The 17,978-nt window shown below is 33.6% G+C and overlaps 2 protein-coding genes across 4 annotated transcripts; one reads left to right on the top strand and one right to left on the bottom strand.

Moving 5' to 3' along the window:
• Nucleotides 1-1,249: 1,249 nt before the first annotated feature.
• On the top strand, nt 1,250-8,051 carry LOC100809198 (clathrin interactor EPSIN 1). Of its 2 annotated transcripts, XM_003544465.5 has the most exons (11): nt 1,250-1,628; nt 1,781-1,832; nt 2,217-2,296; nt 2,421-2,499; nt 2,634-2,717; nt 2,826-2,971; nt 3,079-3,330; nt 4,409-4,557; nt 5,849-6,042; nt 6,628-7,015; nt 7,513-8,051. In XM_003544465.5, exons 1-11 carry the CDS (start codon nt 1,588-1,590, stop codon nt 7,740-7,742), a joined length of 1,695 nt encoding a protein of 564 aa, XP_003544513.1. In that variant the 5' UTR covers nt 1,250-1,587; the 3' UTR covers nt 7,743-8,051. The 2 variants fall into 2 exon arrangements, with proteins under 2 accessions (XP_003544513.1, XP_040865207.1); XM_041009273.1 differs by having other exon boundaries at nt 1,344-1,628; nt 2,634-2,971.
• Nucleotides 8,052-9,319: 1,268 nt separating this feature from the next.
• On the bottom strand, nt 9,320-16,454 carry LOC100810098 (piRNA biogenesis protein EXD1). 2 transcript variants are annotated; one of them, XM_003544467.4, is made up of 10 exons: nt 16,228-16,454; nt 15,778-15,953; nt 15,018-15,149; nt 14,785-14,835; nt 11,662-11,758; nt 11,454-11,500; nt 10,859-11,075; nt 10,183-10,312; nt 10,019-10,061; nt 9,320-9,595 (listed from the first exon to the last, which is right to left on the bottom strand). In XM_003544467.4, the coding sequence occupies exons 1-10, from the start codon at nt 16,292-16,294 to the stop codon at nt 9,521-9,523; spliced, it is 1,035 nt and encodes a 344-aa protein (XP_003544515.1). In that variant the 5' UTR covers nt 16,295-16,454; the 3' UTR covers nt 9,320-9,520. The 2 variants fall into 2 exon arrangements, with proteins under 2 accessions (XP_003544515.1, XP_006596011.1); XM_006595948.4 differs by having other exon boundaries at nt 10,183-10,315.
• Nucleotides 16,455-17,978: the final 1,524 nt, after the last annotated feature.

The following is a 17,978-nucleotide window of genomic DNA, read 5'->3' on the forward strand; positions in this document are numbered from 1 at the left end:
GTCTGCATTTAGTACAAGAGATAGAATTCTATATTCATTTCGTAGTTCTTTGAGTCTTACTATTGTTGAAGCTCTCATTTGTGCCCAAAATTAGCTTAGATCTACTAAGCAAAATGTTAATGACTTGCCAATTGAAATAAATGAAGCGGAAAAGATTGAATCAAGTGTGCAATCTCTTATTTCATTTTTTATATTTGTATAAAATATCAATCAATTTTTGTACTAACAAGGTTCTATTTAAATTTTTAGAGTTGTTTGGTTTGACTTTAAATACTGAGTATTGAGACTTCAAATGTTGGGACTACTAGCGTTAAAACTTTTTAAAGTATTACTTTTAGATACATTGTTATTTGTTTCACCTTTTTTTCATATTTAATTTTTCTACCATGTTTATAATATTAATGGATCATATTTTGTTCATTTGTTTTAGCAAATCTAGTTGCAACAAATGTGATTGTAGCAAATTTGTTTGCAAGAAATTAGTTTGTAAGAAATAATTATGTTTTAGACTATTACATTAAATCTTGTTGAAAAATATTTTGTTTTAATTTGTATTAGTCTATTTTAGAATATTATGTTGATGACGATAAATGAATCAATTTTACTACTTTCACACATTTGATAATATTGTGTTAACTATATTGAATATTTGAAAGAATCATGATATAAATAGTAGTTTTAAGAAAAAATGATCAAATTTAAATGGGTAATCTGTCGACCCCAATCAAACCAAATTGTTCATGAATGAGTTGAGTTGGGTTGATTTTAAAAAAATTGTGAAAATCAAAGCAAACCCAAATGATCAAATTTGATCAGGTTGAGTCTTAAATTTGGTTAAAATAACTGGCCTGCGAATACCCCTAAATCTGTTAAATATATTTTGATCCTTTTTATTTGAGGTTAAGTTGAACTTAATAAAAATAAAATTTAAATTGAATTAAACTATGTCTATCACAATTTTATATTGTTAGTTTATAACATTTTGCTCTGAATAGATCTTATAATAAATAAGGATATAAGAAATAATTAACAATTGTAGCCCGACATAAGTCTATTTTGCTTGTAATTAAAAAAAAGAGTTTAATGATCAAATTTATATATTTTTTAAAAATAGACTAATTATTTCTCATATAAAAATATTTTTATTAGAGAGAATATTTAAGTTCAATACTAAACTATTAATAAATGTTTGTTGATATGGGTAATGTTGAACTTAAATAAAAGGTATGTTTAGCCTTAAAAAAAATAAGGATTAAAGATCACAAACTAGATTCCTTTATTTAGGAACCACGCCGATCATAATCCAAACCAATAAATGTTAAGAATAATCTCAATAATTTTTTTAAAAAGCTAAAATCAAATTTACTGATATTCTCGTGAATGAAAAACATATTTAATTACGAAGAGTAAAAAGAAGCAGGGTTGAGGAAATTTTTTGGAAGGAAAACAAAAATTCGATCCGAATGTATTAGATCTCAAATCATTTCTACTGAAAACTACAGCCATCGAATTCCCTGCAATTAACATAAGCATAACCCCTTTCCAACCTTTCTCCTCTTCAGATCGGATCAGATCAGATCCACCGCCATGGATTTCATGAAGGTCTTCGATCAAACCGTTCGAGAAATGTGAGCCAGCCTCTTAATCTAGTCCTTCGTCGTTTCGCATGGCTATTTTCGTTTTTCCTTTTTTAAAAAAAACATCAAAATCGATTTCAATCTTTTATTTTAATTATTAATTTACCTTGTTCTTATGATTACGATTTGCTTCTGCGAAACAGAAAGAGAGAGGTGAATCTGAAGGTGCTCAAGATTCCGGAAATCGAACAGAAGGTAACCCTTTCTGATTGTTGCCAATTTGCTGTTATTTGCGTAGATTTCGTTGACGTTGTTACAATTCTTGCTATTTTCATTGAAAATCCATTGTTAGAGTACGAGAATTACATTTATTATGGATATATTTTTCTCGATAAGGATTTATGCTTTTCTCTAGAATTAATTGATTTGAATGGAATGTGTCTGAGATTTGATTGCGATTTGCGAAATAGTACTTCGTTCTCTACCTATTGTCACGTAATTTTCTATTAATTTGTTGGCACAACATGGTGTTGTTGGTGTTGGATAACTGCTAGATTTCATATATTCACAAACTTTAAAGCCACTAGGATTGGCCACTGGTGTTATGCTATTGAGTGTTTTACCATTTTTCGTATTTAGGTGCTGGATGCTACTGATAATGAACCTTGGGGTCCTCATGGTACTGTGCTGGCAGAGATTTCACAGGCTACCAAAAAATTGTAAGCAGCTATCTATCTCTTTTCTGGATATATTACTTTATTTTTATTTGTTTTTGGTTTTCATATGTAGAGAAAATTTCTGATATTTCTTCTAGTAAGTTGATTGCTTCTGCTATACTTTCAGTACTGAATGTCAAATAGTCATGAATGTCCTTTGGACAAGACTGGGTGAAACTGGAAAAGATTGGCGCTATGTATACAAGGTAATGCTTTCCAAAGAACCATGTTATTTCTTAAGATTTTAAGATACATAGAGAAGAATTTTTGGTGGCATTTTCTATGTTGATAGATACACAACTTACTTTTCTTTCAATAACTTGAATTACTTTTAAGTCAGGCATTAGCTGTCATAGAATATTTGGTAGCACATGGATCTGAACGTGCAGTTGATGACATTATAGAACATACTTTTCAGATCTCTGTAAGGACCATTCTCTTGTATTTAGTTAATTTATTCTTGCAATTAACAACAGTGCTGACAAGTAGAATAAGAGAGTATTTTCTCATAATTTACTTTGGATTGGTAAAGGCACTTTCTAGTTTTGAATATGTTGAACCTAGTGGGAAGGATGTGGGACTCAATGTAAGGAAGAAGGCTGAAAACATTGTGTCACTTTTGAATGATAAAGATAAGATACATGAAGTCAGAAATAAAGCTGCTGCAAACCGTGACAAGTAGGTCAAATATTTCAATATTTTCATCTCAGAAATATCAGGTTGATAAAGATCCACTCTAAATTGTGTATTAATTTTCTTGTTTTCGTCTTGGGTTCTCAATTTAGGTACATTGGAGTTTCTTCTAGTGGAATCACATACAAGTCTGGGTCAGCCTCCTCTTATGGTAGTGGCAGCAGCTTTCAAAGCAGTGGTAAATATGGAGGCTTTGGATCTAGAGATGGTGACAGGTTTAATGATAGCTATAGAGACAAAGGATCCTATGAAGAAGAAAAAGATTACCAAGGAAAATCACACCATGCCACCGCTAGTGACAATCAAGAGAACTCCTTCAAGAAGGGTTCTGCTCGCTCTGCCAGGTAGGACATATCTAGCTTCTATTATGGCCTGAAAATAATGGTAAATGTATTTATTTTACCATCCCTTACTATTAACTGGAGTATATTGCGTAACCTTTTGAGAGCAACCGGTGACTATTTTAGAACATAGTGCATAAATTTAGTTATTAATTCCAATTTAATGGCAGATGGTGTTCTGAAGCAATGTGACTATGATAATAAAATAAAATGATATATCTACAAAAAGTATATGAAAAATTATGCAGATTATAAGGATAAAATAAAAATATATATCAAGAAAAATAAAGTAGAAAGATAGAAATAAAATTCACAAGTATCAGTGTATCACAAGTTAGAGGTTTCATTTTAGCATAAGTTCTGAGTGGGCAAATCAGAGACTCATGGATCAGCGAGGAATAGACTCAAAACAGAGAAATAGAAACTTTTTACTAAATAATAACTCATTCATAATAAGCATATCTGCATGCAATCTCTTGTTTGCACATTTCAATTTAACTCAGGGTATATCTCATAAAAGAAACCTCTAGCTTTGATACTATATTACTTGTTCATAAAAGCAAAATATTAGATGACAATGAATAGTAATTAGAAAATCACCCCTTTAGATGTTGATGACATAAGATTGGAACTCATTCTAATTTTCTCTTCTTTACTTTCCAAAAGGTTTTCTAAAATTGTTTGCTTCAGAAGAAATTTTATCTTATGGATCTATTAAAATATTAGAGAAGTGTACATTAATAAAACATTTATAAAAGCAAAAAGGAGGTTAAATATTGTGTCCGAGTCAAAGACATGTTCCTGTGCATGATACGTGTTACATACTCATTGCAGGACGCATGTCCAGTCTCAGGCCTTTGATCTGGACTCTTCCTTGCCTAGTTCAACAAGCTCGTTTTGAATTTTGATAGTACTTTAAAATCAGGAACTTGGTTAATGGTTTAGATGCTTATCTCGATTCTCAATTTCAACCTTTACTTGAAATGGCTTTGGTTTCTATGCACAAACAGGCACATTTTGCCTCCCCATACTGCAATGAGTATACTGCCCCTATTCTTATTCCAGAATGTCTGTCTTGCAGTAAAAGTCAGGAGAACAAGTCATCTGGATTATCAAAGTCATCGACTAATGCAAATAATTATGGTTCAGTTTCTTCTCAAAGTTCAAGTGTACCTGCAAACAGTACTGAGGATGACATGGATGATTTTGATCCAAGAGGAACTTCTACCAGTAAGTCCAACATTGCAGTTGCTGATTCTATTGATGTATTCATTTAAGAGAATTATTTATTCCTTCATGTGGAGTATAAATTATGGTGCCTATTTTACTGTTATGTATGTGATACATGCGAATTGCACTTTTGAGTTACAAGCCTTTCAAGTTCATATTGGTGGTGGAATCAAATATCTCTGTTGACTTGGTTTCTCAGATTTGTCACCATCAAGTTGACTACAAACTATAGTTAAATCCCCTTTCTAGCCTTTCTTTGAATGTGACTTGCTTTGTATTCTTCCTCGTGTTGATTCCATTCATTTGGGAGAAATATTAAGCTATTCATTCAAGTTGAGTATAAACTACTGTTGTGCACATTTTACTGTTATGTGTGATGCACGTGTTCTTGTACATACAAGCTTTCAAAAGCATCCAAGCCCTTTGGAATCTTCCCTTAAAATCTAGCTGTCAAGGGGGGGGGGGGGGGGGGGGGGGAAAAAAGTCCCTTAAGTTCTTCACCGAGCATCCCATACTGCTTCACGACGCTTCACTCAGTCTTTCTAGTCAGCCCTTCCATAAGTGGCCCTTTCCTTAACATAAAAGCTTAGTTACACTTGGATTGAAAAGAGAAAAGAGAGGAGAGAAGAAGAGAGATTAGAAAAAACTCCTTTAGAATTTGATAATCTTGCAAGTTGATTCCTCAAACTTGAAGTCCCAAGTCATAATGTCAAAAGAGAGGAGTTCAAATGAAGAGATTGAGTTTTGAAGTCAAAAGTTACCAAGTTAAAGGAAATCTATAAGTACCTATAGTGTATTCTATTGTTATTAGTGTGACACACTCTTCTCTAAGTGTAACACAAATGTTAAAATAACTGTAATCTAATGGGCTCAGCATGGCAACACACTTCCAGCATGGTGATGTGCAGGTGCTAACATAGTTATTCTCATGTAACTCCCCTTCAGTATGCTAACATTCAAGGCTTCAAGCCATGTGTTGCAACGCTTGCAAAACCTTCTTTCCAACTTCAACCACTACTCAAGCACCCCTGCAAATGATGGAAAAATGGATAGGAATTGATACTCATCATCCAAATAAGAAAATTATCACAAAAATTACCAAAGACAACTTAAATATAAAGTATTAATACATCATTAAATTTCTATAAATTGAAAAATCTAATACTCACACACTTTAAAGCATACATTTTATTTCTCTAATTTACTACAAATATAGTATGCATATGCACTTACAATTAGTAGGACTGTTTTACCTTTTAATTGATATTTAATAATTTTTTCTTTTCAACAGAAACTTCAGCTGGAAACTCTAACCAGGTTGATCTCTTTGGACAAGATTTAATCGGTGACCTCATGGATGCTCCAACATCTGTTCCTGTAGAAAAGCCAGCAACTAGTAATGTACCAGAGGTTGATCTTTTTGCAGATGCAGCATTTGTATCAGCAGAACCTCATGTGGACAAAGGAGCCATTTCTCAACCACAGGTTAGATATCATAATCTCTATTCTTAGTGAGACACCTTTTTTTTTCAGCTTCCAAACACCCACTTGTTTAATGGAATGAATCACTTCTCTACTATAACATCCTAAGCCCAAATGTGTTGGACTATTGGTGCCTACCTCTTCAATACCTACCTCTTCCATGATCATTGGTGCCCCCAAAAGGGAGAATATTGCCAATAATTCTCAAATATGATCATTTGACTTCACTGTACTTCATTGAAGTAAATTATTGGTCTATTTTTTGTATTAAATTATAGTCAGTTTCATTTCAAAAATTGTTTGAGATATAATTCTGGTAAACTGTAAAAGTTTGGCAAACTTAAATGCCATGGTCATGGGGGGAATCAAAACGGAGGGTAAGGTGCACCAGTTACAATATTAGCAATGTACAACTTTCTCACATGGTTTGAAGTGTATTAATTGCATATGAGAAAAATTCTTCATAAGTTTTAAATTGTGATTGTGAATTACTCACAAGACAGAAAATAATGGATTTACATGCTTACCTTCTTTCTCCTCATTTTGTTGGTGCTAAAATTCCATGTGTCTTGTTGATTGTGTGTATAGGCTGAGGTGGATCTATTTTCTTCACAACCAGCCATTCCTACAGTTACACCAACAGTTGATTTGTTTTCCATTCCTGAACCGGCAGTGCAGCCAGACACCAAGTCAGAGAAGTCTGTTCCTATGAATAACAGCACTATTGATCCCTTTGCTGCTGTTCCTCTTAATAATTTTGATGGATCTGATATTTTTGGTGACTTTACTTCTCAATCTGATTCTGTGTCTTCCCAGCCCTCCAATAATGTTTTCAGTGATGGCAAGCATGATAATGTGACTGGTAAATCTTTAGCAGACTCTAAAGTTTCACCTAAAAAGGATAATTTCCAGGTGAAGTCTGGCGTCTGGGCTGACTCACTAAGCCGTGGATTGATTGATCTCAATATAACTGCTCGTAAGTTAATTGTCTTGACTACTTTTTCAGCTTTCCTCCGCATAATATGTTTGTGATAAGTTACTATTTTATTTCCTATATCTGCATATTATAAATTATCTGTTGTTTTATGGTCCTTTTTAGTCCAAGAGTATGTTCAAGCATTTCTGGGACACCATATGGTGCCTCTAACAGAGATTAATGTATTGAATTCTCGTATATTATATCTTAAAGAGGCCCAAGTCCCTTGCTAAAAGATACGTACATTGGTACATGAATTAGGTTGGATGATCTCAGTAAACTAGTGAGTTCATCCACTTCCCCCTTGCTTCACTTTGCATGTGCACTATGATGAATACGCTCATGAATAAATGTACTCTGAAGAGCAATTTGTCCTGTTTCTTTGCCTATTTAAGTAAAATTTTGCTCAAGATTACTTTGCAAGCACAGTTTGCTTTATCCCCCAAATATGCCAATTGTTAGAGTAGCATCATTAATTTTCTTGCATTGTTTTGCAGCTAAAAAAGTATCCCTTGCGGACGTTGGAATTGTGGGTGGATTGAGTGATGGATCCGATGAAAGGGAGAAAGGCCCTCCACCTTCATTTTACATGGGGAGAGCTATGGGTTCAGGATCTGGTCTTGGAATGGGTAGGTCTGGATTCACTCCTTCACAGCCAGCAGCTGGAGACGACTTTTTCTCAAGCCTTAGCAACCAACAATATCAATTTGGTGGGTTCCAAAAGTAAAATTCTCAGATTTTATACTCTTCCCATCACATTTTCACTCATTCTTTATGTCGGCATTACCAAGCTTGTGAAGCTTTTTGGCATGGCTTTTTGTTCATATATATTTCTCCCAATATTGTGATTATATTATTTTAAATTTTAAGCTACTATCGATTGCAACATCCTGCGGACTAAAGTGCCAAAATGTATGGTGGCACTACTTTGAGTTGTAAAATATACGTGTCAACAATTAAGGTTGCTGTTGACATGTTTGTCGTCATTAGAGATCAACCTGTCAAACCTGGCTTTTATTTGCCTTGTTTGTTCCCATGTGCCAACCTCTCTTGCTTTCTCAATGCTGGTGTTTATGTTAAACTGTCTCAATTTAAATGTGCACGCTGCCTAAGCAGTAAAGTCGATGCTGTCATCTAGAATTAGCTAACGGGCTTTTACTCACCTAATTTGAAAGTTTAGCAGAATTTCGAGCTTTGCATTATTGGACAGCCGGGGTTTAAACAGAAAATTGAGGACATCCTTGTGGAAATATATATTTAGATAATAAACTATTTGAAGTTCACATTTTAGTTGCTGTATGCCTGTATCTTTCTTGCTAGCAACTGTGCTGTGCCAATTGCTTGTTAGTTCGAGTGAAAAAGTCTGATTTATTTCAAAGTTTTGATTTTAAGTCGAAAAAGAAAAAACAGAGAATATCTTCTTGAGTGGATGAGTCTACAAAACAGTTTTTGGATCGTAGGACCAAAATGAAAAGTACGACGGGAAGAAAAGTTTTGGATAAGTTCTAAGAAACAGAAAAGTTTTCTTAATGATGGGTTGCTTCCTCGTGGTTTTTGAGCCCAAACCTTTTGGTTTATACTTTATACATCTAATACTCTGATAAATGGTTAATCGTTCGGCTGATTTAGTCAAATACCAACTTGCTTCATTAATAAACAAATCCTGTTATTGGTACAAGAGTACTTTCTTTTTTCTCTCACAATAACAGCATTAATTACATTTGAAACTTTTTGTTCCTTCTCCTCTCTTTCTCTCAAATTTATTGTATAAATAACATTCTCTGTATAAGTTAAAATTAAATTAGTTTAATAACCATTCACACTTGCTGACCAAACTTGAAAGTTGAAAGCACATCGAACAAAAATTGATTCCTACACTCTGATTCTAAGTAAAATTAATTTACAGATAAAATCAAGTAATTCTCCATTTAAAAGAACGTATACATCGTAAATGCTTCACAATTCTTCTGCAGAGCGAATTCAAAAACACTTCCTTTAACACTGATTTTTATTTTTATCATAGGTTGATAAATCGCATTCTTTTGTCTGGAAATTATTTACAAATTTTATACCATCAATCTATCATTGACGCCGACTAGCTCCCTACTAGTGACTTAAGTCAGAAATAGATTCACAGAATTTGAACAAGCACCCTATGATAGGATCCCCCATTCATTTTCACAATCTGATTTATCATTTACAACATCAGAGCTCCAAACTGATTGATTTCGTGGCAATCCATATGGGCAAGTCTATTTTCTAATTCCAATAAATATCTTCCAGATCAAATATTATTCAGTTTTGTTGATAAGAAAACTATTTCTTTTTTCTTTTCTCTTTTCCAGTAGATACAAGCATGGGAAAAGGAATTTCAAGTATTGAACAACAGACCCCTGCCCCTAAAAACTCAGTCCAACTATCAGAGGCAGTAAGCTAGTAACTATTGGATCAGAAAAATGATTTATTGCAGAAGTTTGGTTCAAAGAGAAGTAACACATTTCTTAACTATATATCCAAGATTCTACCCCGAATCATGGCCTCGGCTTTCCTCACCTCCTTCACCGGTCCGATGATGAAGACCTACATAAAAACATGAAAACTTAGTCCTAACAGTGTTTTCATGTGCAAATCATGTTTGAAATTGAAAACAAAAAATGGCAAGTTGAATAACAGATTTAAGAAAAAGATAATAGAATGCCAGACCGTAGACGAACTTCAGATTAACCTACTACAAAAGGTTTCCAGAGATCATAGGGATTCTCAATTAAATCCATAACAAGATTGGTTGCAAGTCATAGACATAACATTGACAACAACAGGCGTACAACAACAAAAATTAAACATATTCAGAGTACTGGTATGGAAAGTACCAGAGACAAAAAAATATATAGATATATTAATAAATCAATACCAAACTACCAAACAGCAGGTTAAAAACAATCTCAAGTAGCTAAAGAAGCTGGAGCTTATGAATCACATGGTACATGATGATGACATACGAACCTTGTCAGGTGGGCCCTTGGGACCTCCCGTGAGAATTTCGGCACTGAACCAACAAACACATTTGAAAATTAAAACAGACAATGGAACAATGGATTAAATTATTCACTGATATACCAAAAAAAAGCATGTATTTACTAAACCAAGGGAGAGAGACAAATTATTACTTGCAAGACCGCTTAATTGACAAAATTGTTGCCCCTCTTTTCCCAATAACAAGTCCCATCTTTCCTTGGGGAATATCAAGAACTGAAAGAATTTCTTCCTCGAGATCATTTCCATCAGCATTCAGGTTATCTACTACAAGAAAGAAGGGCATTCTTTAAACAATCAATAGCATGAATCAATCAGAAAAGCATTCCTGGCACAATTGTATCATTATAGTAGGTAGATATACATAAAACCTAAAAATGAAATACTTCTTGTCAACTGTAACGTGATCTAATAAACAACAAAGTGAACCAAAGTTTCACCGAATAATTTCATTTTGCATGAACCAGTGCAAGAGGAGTAACAAAATTATGACAGAGAAGAACCCCCGATTTCTGCCTAGAAGTTGCAGTTAGTTCATGTAGAATTTCTCTCTTTATGTGCTTACCTAGGAGTTGCATATGTTGACTTTTTTGCGGTAACTTTTAACTAAAAAAATAACATTTAGTTTTTTTTTTTGGTGAATGACATCATAGATCATACTATTTCAATTTTAAATCAAACTCTGCTGGCAGAAAGCATAGGAAAACTTAAAGGCAACTAGCAATATAATGTATCCATCATTCCATCTAGTTTCATAATATATAAATAAGGAAATATGTTTTATATAAGATTCTTTTGAATTTTATAGACCTGGAATTGAAGGTAGAGATGGCCAATCAGCAAAATTGTTACTATTCAAACAGAAACATCGGCAATACAAGGCACCATGGACTGCAAGATACCATAAAGACCGCTCATTTAATTTCTCCATCATTTGGCGATAAATATAGAGAAGAAAACGAACATCATCAGCAGCAGCACGGATCATTTGTTCAGATAATGGTCTGTGTGTCCAAAACTTGGGGTCCTGACAACATTTACAAATAACATCACTAGATGATAGAGATTACATAAATGTTTCATATTTCTTCTTTGTTAGCCCAAGAAACTCTTCTCATTGACCTTGACCTGAACATACGAATCAACATCTATAGGTGGATAAATAAATTCATAAAAATGAAAATAATATGACATAAATACTAATGGTGTTTTATTGTTTCTTTCAAATAAGAAACCTTTTTCAATTACATGTTTTGTACTGTTTGGTATCTATCAAACCTTTTACATAGCATTATATCACTAGATCAAATCAAACATATATGCAAGACCGATGATTTTAACTTTTTAGTACAAAACTAAAGTAGATTATTCTTTTCAACCAAGATTATTCTAAAACCACACCAACCTGTCGAAGAAGGACACGAACTTCTTCCTTCTCATCATATGATATGCCTACATGCAAACCCTCAAAGTTAACGAGGGACAAACCAAATGACTCGAAGGAACATATAGGAATTATTAATCATTATTATGTCTAGAATAATGAGGTCACTATAAAAATCATGGCCATCAAAAACATTCAATGGATACCACGATACATAGTACCACACTACCACAATAACGTGGATCTGCAAGGAGGCCAACAAATGAAATGTAGTCATCTCGCAATCTCTTTCGTCCTTCTTGCTCCTCTATAAGTGAATAAGCAATCTGAACCAAACAAGGAATATGATTAGCCAATCAACAGAACACATGGATGAAGACATATAAACATTTAATATGCAAATGTAAGAATTCCATGGAATCATGAGTATTTAGTAACACTAAAAAAGAAAAATAGAAGTGCAAAAATTTCTAACGAAACTTAATTGTATTACAATTTCCATCTCTTTCCAACCTTTGACATTTCTTGAATTCAAATGAATCACTTGTATTAGAGGGACAGGCAAAGAAGTCCAACTTCAAGAATAACTCTTTTTAAGAGGGAAAAATACACATCACCTGTTAATGTTTAGGTCAAATGCAAAAAGGTTCTCAAAGTTTGAAAGTGTATATCAGTCCCTAATGTTTATAAATGGTGCAAAACACACCCTCTACTACAGAAACTGTTAATTCCCAACAAAAAATGACACATTACGTGGTTAGGACACACCCTCTACATAACTAATTTAATGGTAAAAACTGCCTTACATCTATGATTGACATTCAAACAATCTCTAGCCTTTCTCTTCAATCCCTTCCACCATGTTCCATTTCATGAAATCTCCAGCCTTATATACTGGTGGGGTAGTTAGGACACACAATTAGAAGCATTTCAAAACCTTAACATTCAATATAATGCTAGCACCTTCTATCATCTATTCCTGCTATCTTCAAGGACTTTGATAATATGAACAACCAATCTTGTCCATTGCATTTGTCCAGTCAAACTTTCTATAATACTACCTCCAGTCCTATATATAAGAAACAAAAGGCCAACATTTTCTAGGTCCTAATTATAAGAAACATAGGACTACTTTATTGCTAAATTTCTTTTTTACCCCTAATTAATTGTGAGGTATATTAATGATTACTCCCTTTCCCCCATGAAAGTGGGTGCATTTATTGGAGGTATCAACAAAACAAGACACTGATTGGTTGGAAAATCATCTTTTGAAAAGTAATCATATCTTAAATAATTTAATGTCATGGGTAGTCTTGGAATAAAATTAAATTTATGACAAACTAACTAATCTAACTACTTTTATTGGTCATGATGAATTAGGTAATTGTTTCTTATATATAGGACCGGAGGTAGTATCTACCAAAAAGGAACAAATAAACAAAATAACAAATCCTATCCAAATAATATCACTAATGCAGATTTTGCTGAGCTTCATTTCATAATGGGGTATATTGTTTTTAAGGAAGAAAAAAAACACACAAATTGCTTTTAAGACCAAAGGATTTCCTAGTTAAGGAGTCCAAGTCAAGTTTCACTTAGCAAAAACTCCTTGGTGGCACCATATGCCTCTTAGCAGAGACTCCGATTCCATTTCATAAAGTTCATCTTAGTACATTTTTTAGGCATCTTAATGTTTCTCCAACTATGGCTACAGCAGAAAAAGGATGGAGTGCCCATTTCTCCATCATCAACACCTGATCATGTTGATATCCCAGAGAGCTGAATCTCCACCCTGCCCATGAATCTTGACACACTGGATATCTACACATTGGCCATAGTGAACTGGGATTTTCATTGAGCTTTCTAAGCTGACTTTGTATGAATCAAAGTTGCCACCAAGTTACAAGGGCACTTTTTGCCAATGCCCTGCCCATGTACATAATTCCTTTAATAGTCTGCTCAAGATTATAAATTATAATCAGCAACTAAATTTGAAGCATCCTAATTCCTAATCATAACTAATGTAGAAACATTAGCAATTGTAACATCTGCAGCAGATGTACTATTGTTTGCTGTCTGAGTTTGCCCCCAAGGCTTAGCTGCAGGCATTGAATTTGGCATTGACACAGTTGAACATGGATTGGCAGATCAAGCAAATGAAGCACCAACAGAACCCAATGTTTTACTATTGCTAAGGTGAAGGAAAGGACCTGAGCCAGAGTTGAATGGTGAAGCTGGAGTGGTGCGTGGAGAGATCAGCATTGAGAGGAGCTCTCACACACTGGGAAAGTTGAACTGTTGCAAATTCTGGCTGGGGATTGGCTGAAAAGGAGGAGACAGGCCAATCTGGACTGATGGCTAGCAAATGTTGAGAAGAAGAAAAAAAAGCACATACACATGTTAGCTGGAAAGATGCTTGGCAGCCAAGGATGGGAAGAAAAAGTACGGTTCCAGAGGTCAGAATTGGTGCTTAGAAACAGGGAATGAGATGGTCACAGGTCAGAAACACTATGGGGTAGCAGTCCCAATTTTTTCTAGGAAAGTAGCAGCATGATAGTTACAGAATTAGATTGCAAAGATGGTATCACAGTAACCACACTCTGAGCATTGTTACCAAGTTGAAAAATTGTGTTTCTGAGAAACAGTACATATATGCTAGCACACAACACACCAATCTCTTGTATAGTTGTATTTAGTACGGATATGATCAATTAAGGAGATAAGTACTACATATCAGGGAGTAATTTAATGGATAATTTACAGCAATCAAATAAATATGGTTGACTAAATACTAATATTCTAAGCATAAATTCTGATATTCTAATATAAGAAAATGCATGCTTGATGCTATATAAAAGGAGAGTGATTTAATCATGTACTAAATAAATGAGTAATTTGAAACAAAATTATTAAGTAAACTCATGTAAAGTTGATAGGCATGTCTGGTATTGAAGATAGACTAAAAACTAAGGGAAAAACACAAATCTCATACACTTGGGCAAGATAGTAATCATATCATCATTAAAAGCATCAAATACAAGTAGGGGAAAAGTACTTGAATTTAGATTTATGAGCAGAATCAAGTTAATAAAAATGGTAAGGAAAACATATCTAGGCAGAAAAATCAAAAAAACATAATATTAATTATTATTTTTACTACGTCCATAAGCTGATATACAATGTTGCATTCCAATATCAACTATTGCTCAAGGAAAATTGTATTGAGTCCATTAGTAAGAAATATGTGCTATTTTGGAAGTGAAAACAATTCATTCTGCCAACTTAACGGGACATTATAAGAATGGGAAAGAAAAAACAGGGAAAGCTGCAGCCTAGTAACAAGAAAGCTCACCTGGGTATCCACTACGTTGTTCAACTTGATGCCAAACTGAAAGTATAATGCCTAGTAAACAACAAGAAGTTTATAAGTGCTTTAAATGGCCAGACAAAATGGTGAATGCCAAGACCACAAGTCAAGGCTCTCAAACACTTTTTTTCCTTTGAATAAACATTCCACAAATTTCAACATATACAAAAGAGGGACCAGGGCAAGCAAGGAAGCAAGCAATCAAATAAATCAGAGACCTCACTGTCCCGTTTGCAATCATGAATCACTTTTGTGATGTAATTAGACTCAAGTGCAGGCTTACACGCTATGATAAGCTCCTCTCCCCCTTCAATCGCATCAACCAAGTACACAGCATCCGGAAATGCAAGCTGCAGAAACACAAAACTCAATTGAAATTCTATGCCAAGAATGCAATACAAGTAAATCACCATATACTCTACTCACAAAAACATTAAAAAAATCCCTAAAATAACACAATCACCATCCCAAAATCACAATAGACAATTAACAACACAACAGAGCAGTAATAGGTTACCACTTACTGCTATCTACATATATGTAAATTCCTAGTTATATCAACGAGCCTCCAAATTAACAAATAATATTCCAACTTCAGAATACAACATTATAAATTCACATCGCATCAACCAAGTATACAGCACCAGGAAACAAAAGCTGCAGAAACACAAAACTCAATTGAAATTCTACACCGAGAATGCAATACAAGTAACTCACCACATACTCAATTAACAAAAACATTATAAAAAGAAAATTACCAGCCAAAAATCACACACAGAGTAAAATCACAAACACAACAGAGCAGTAAAAAGTTACTACTTACTACTATATATTAATTCCTATTTTTAACTAGTTATACCAAAGAGTTTCTCACATTAACATAACACATTCCAATTTCAGCATGTAATACATAATAGATAATTATATAATCAATAAACCGAAATCTAACGCGAGGAAGGAACGAGAGAATGAATGGACCTGCATTACGCAGAGAGTGCCTTTGCGACACAGGTCAACGCCCTCGCAGTCAAAGCCGATGACGAGCTTGGATTGAGGCGAGGGTTCCAGAAATTCGACGGGAAGTTGCGTCGCCGCGGTCACGATGTGAATCGGAACGCGCGATTCATCGTCCTCCACGCGCTTCTCACTCTCACCTAATCAATCAATCGCAAATCGAATTCGTCAATTTCAATCTCTCCCCACCGTAACGGATAGCTCAAGAACACAAGCTCGAATTCAAAAAAAAAAAAAACAATATAGAGTTATTGTTATGGCATAAAATAAACGATCCAAGCGTTAAATAGTTGGAAATTGAAATTAAAATTAGAATTTCTCGAGTTAATGGATTTTTGTGTGTGTGAGAGAGAAATGGAGAAAAGGAAGCCCTAAATCGGTGAAGATGAAAATAAAGGAATTGCGAAGAGTGACCTTGGTGAGAGGGATGAAGAGGAAGGTGTGTGAGATAAGATGGAGGAGAAGGAGAAGAAGAAGCCATGTGATTGGGACTGAATGTCCAACCACATCACACACTTTGCTCTTCTAAGCTTGCGCTGCACTCTTCTCTTCTGCTCTCGCTCTCTTTTTTCTACACAAGAAAATGGGTACTGTTTTTTCCGTTCAATATTCAACACTTTTTAATTTTAATTTAACGCCGTGTTTCGGAAAAGAAAAAGAAAATCCCCAAGTGTGTGTATTTATGAATTACTATGAATTTATCATGTAGGTGAATAAAAGGGAAGAAAAATAAAATCTTAGAGGTAAGATTGCCATAGTCTGAAAAGTATTTGATCAAATAGGTATTTGATTTAATTTTCTTAAGTGGGTATTATTATTATTATTTTTAAATATTTAGAAAGGATGTTTTTTTTTCAAAATTAATTTTAATCAAATATTTTTTTTAATATAACGTGTTAAAATTATGGTGTATATTTTTTGGAGAGAAGAGGAGCCAAGGGGAAAAAAGAATTAAACCGTAAAAACAAGGAGTGGAAGCTCCCAAAAACACCAACAGTCAAAAACCGATCTAATTGAAGAGGGGGACTTGCTCATAGAATGCAGTACTATCCTCCATAGTACAATTAGCTAAAAAGCCTATTTGCCTCTTCGAGTCTTAAATATGGTATGTTAAATATTTGGACGATTTGAGTTGACTTTCATCGTTTGTTAACAGTGATTTTATTATGCTTGAATACTCAAACAAGATTATTTTAATAGAAGATATTTTTTTTAAATTAATATATAAGCAAAAAAATTATTATGCATCTTAAACTCAAATATAAATAAATCTAATTAATTTTACTTTTATATAATGATATTATTTCTAAAATATTTTTTCATTTAATTATAATTCTATTTTCAAGATCTTTAGTTTATTCATGATATCAAGTTTTAATAAAGGACATTTTAAAAATTAGCTTTACTTTTTAGTTGAGATTAATAAAGTTAAATATTTTTAACTAACTTTCTAAATCAATGTAAAAATAAATATTTTTATTTATATATGAGTCCAAAAGAAATATATGTAATCTAGTCAAACTTAATCTACTTTCAACCTATCAAAAGATGAGTTAGTTTGGATTGAGTAAAGACAAAAATCACAAGAAGGAATAATTAAATTGTGATTTATAAAAGTTTCACAAACTTTTTTGCAAGACTAAAGCTATCATCTAAAATATAACTTACAAAAACAAAGTTTTCACAAATCGTTGTCATATGAAACACTCTAATAGATTTATAATTAATAGATTTTTCAAAAGCAAAATCACAACTCAAGGTCAGTTAACAAATGAAGCAGAAAGCACAAAGAACACATATTTTATACTATTTTATCTTACTATGAAGACTACATTCAATTATTGACAACTCACCAAGTTTTCAGTAACTTTCAACAAAGTTATAAGTATTTTTCAGTGCCACTTCTAGCTCTTGCAAAAAGTTTCCACAAACTTTACAACCCAAAAATTTATTTCCTACCAAGTCGTTTTTGACTCTAAAACAAATCAAAATATTTGTTTAAGGTTGGGTGAAAATAGGAGACTGTATTATCCCTCAAGTCACACGGTTTAAATATCTTGGGTCTGTAATACAGGATGATGGGGAAATTGAAGGGGATGTGAATCATCGCATTCAAGCAGGATGGATGAAATGGAGAAAAGCATCGGGAGTGTTATGTGATGCAA

Source organism: Glycine max, chromosome 14 (assembly GCF_000004515.6).
Source record: "Glycine max cultivar Williams 82 chromosome 14, Glycine_max_v4.0, whole genome shotgun sequence".
NCBI lineage: Eukaryota > Viridiplantae > Streptophyta > Magnoliopsida > Fabales > Fabaceae > Glycine > Glycine max.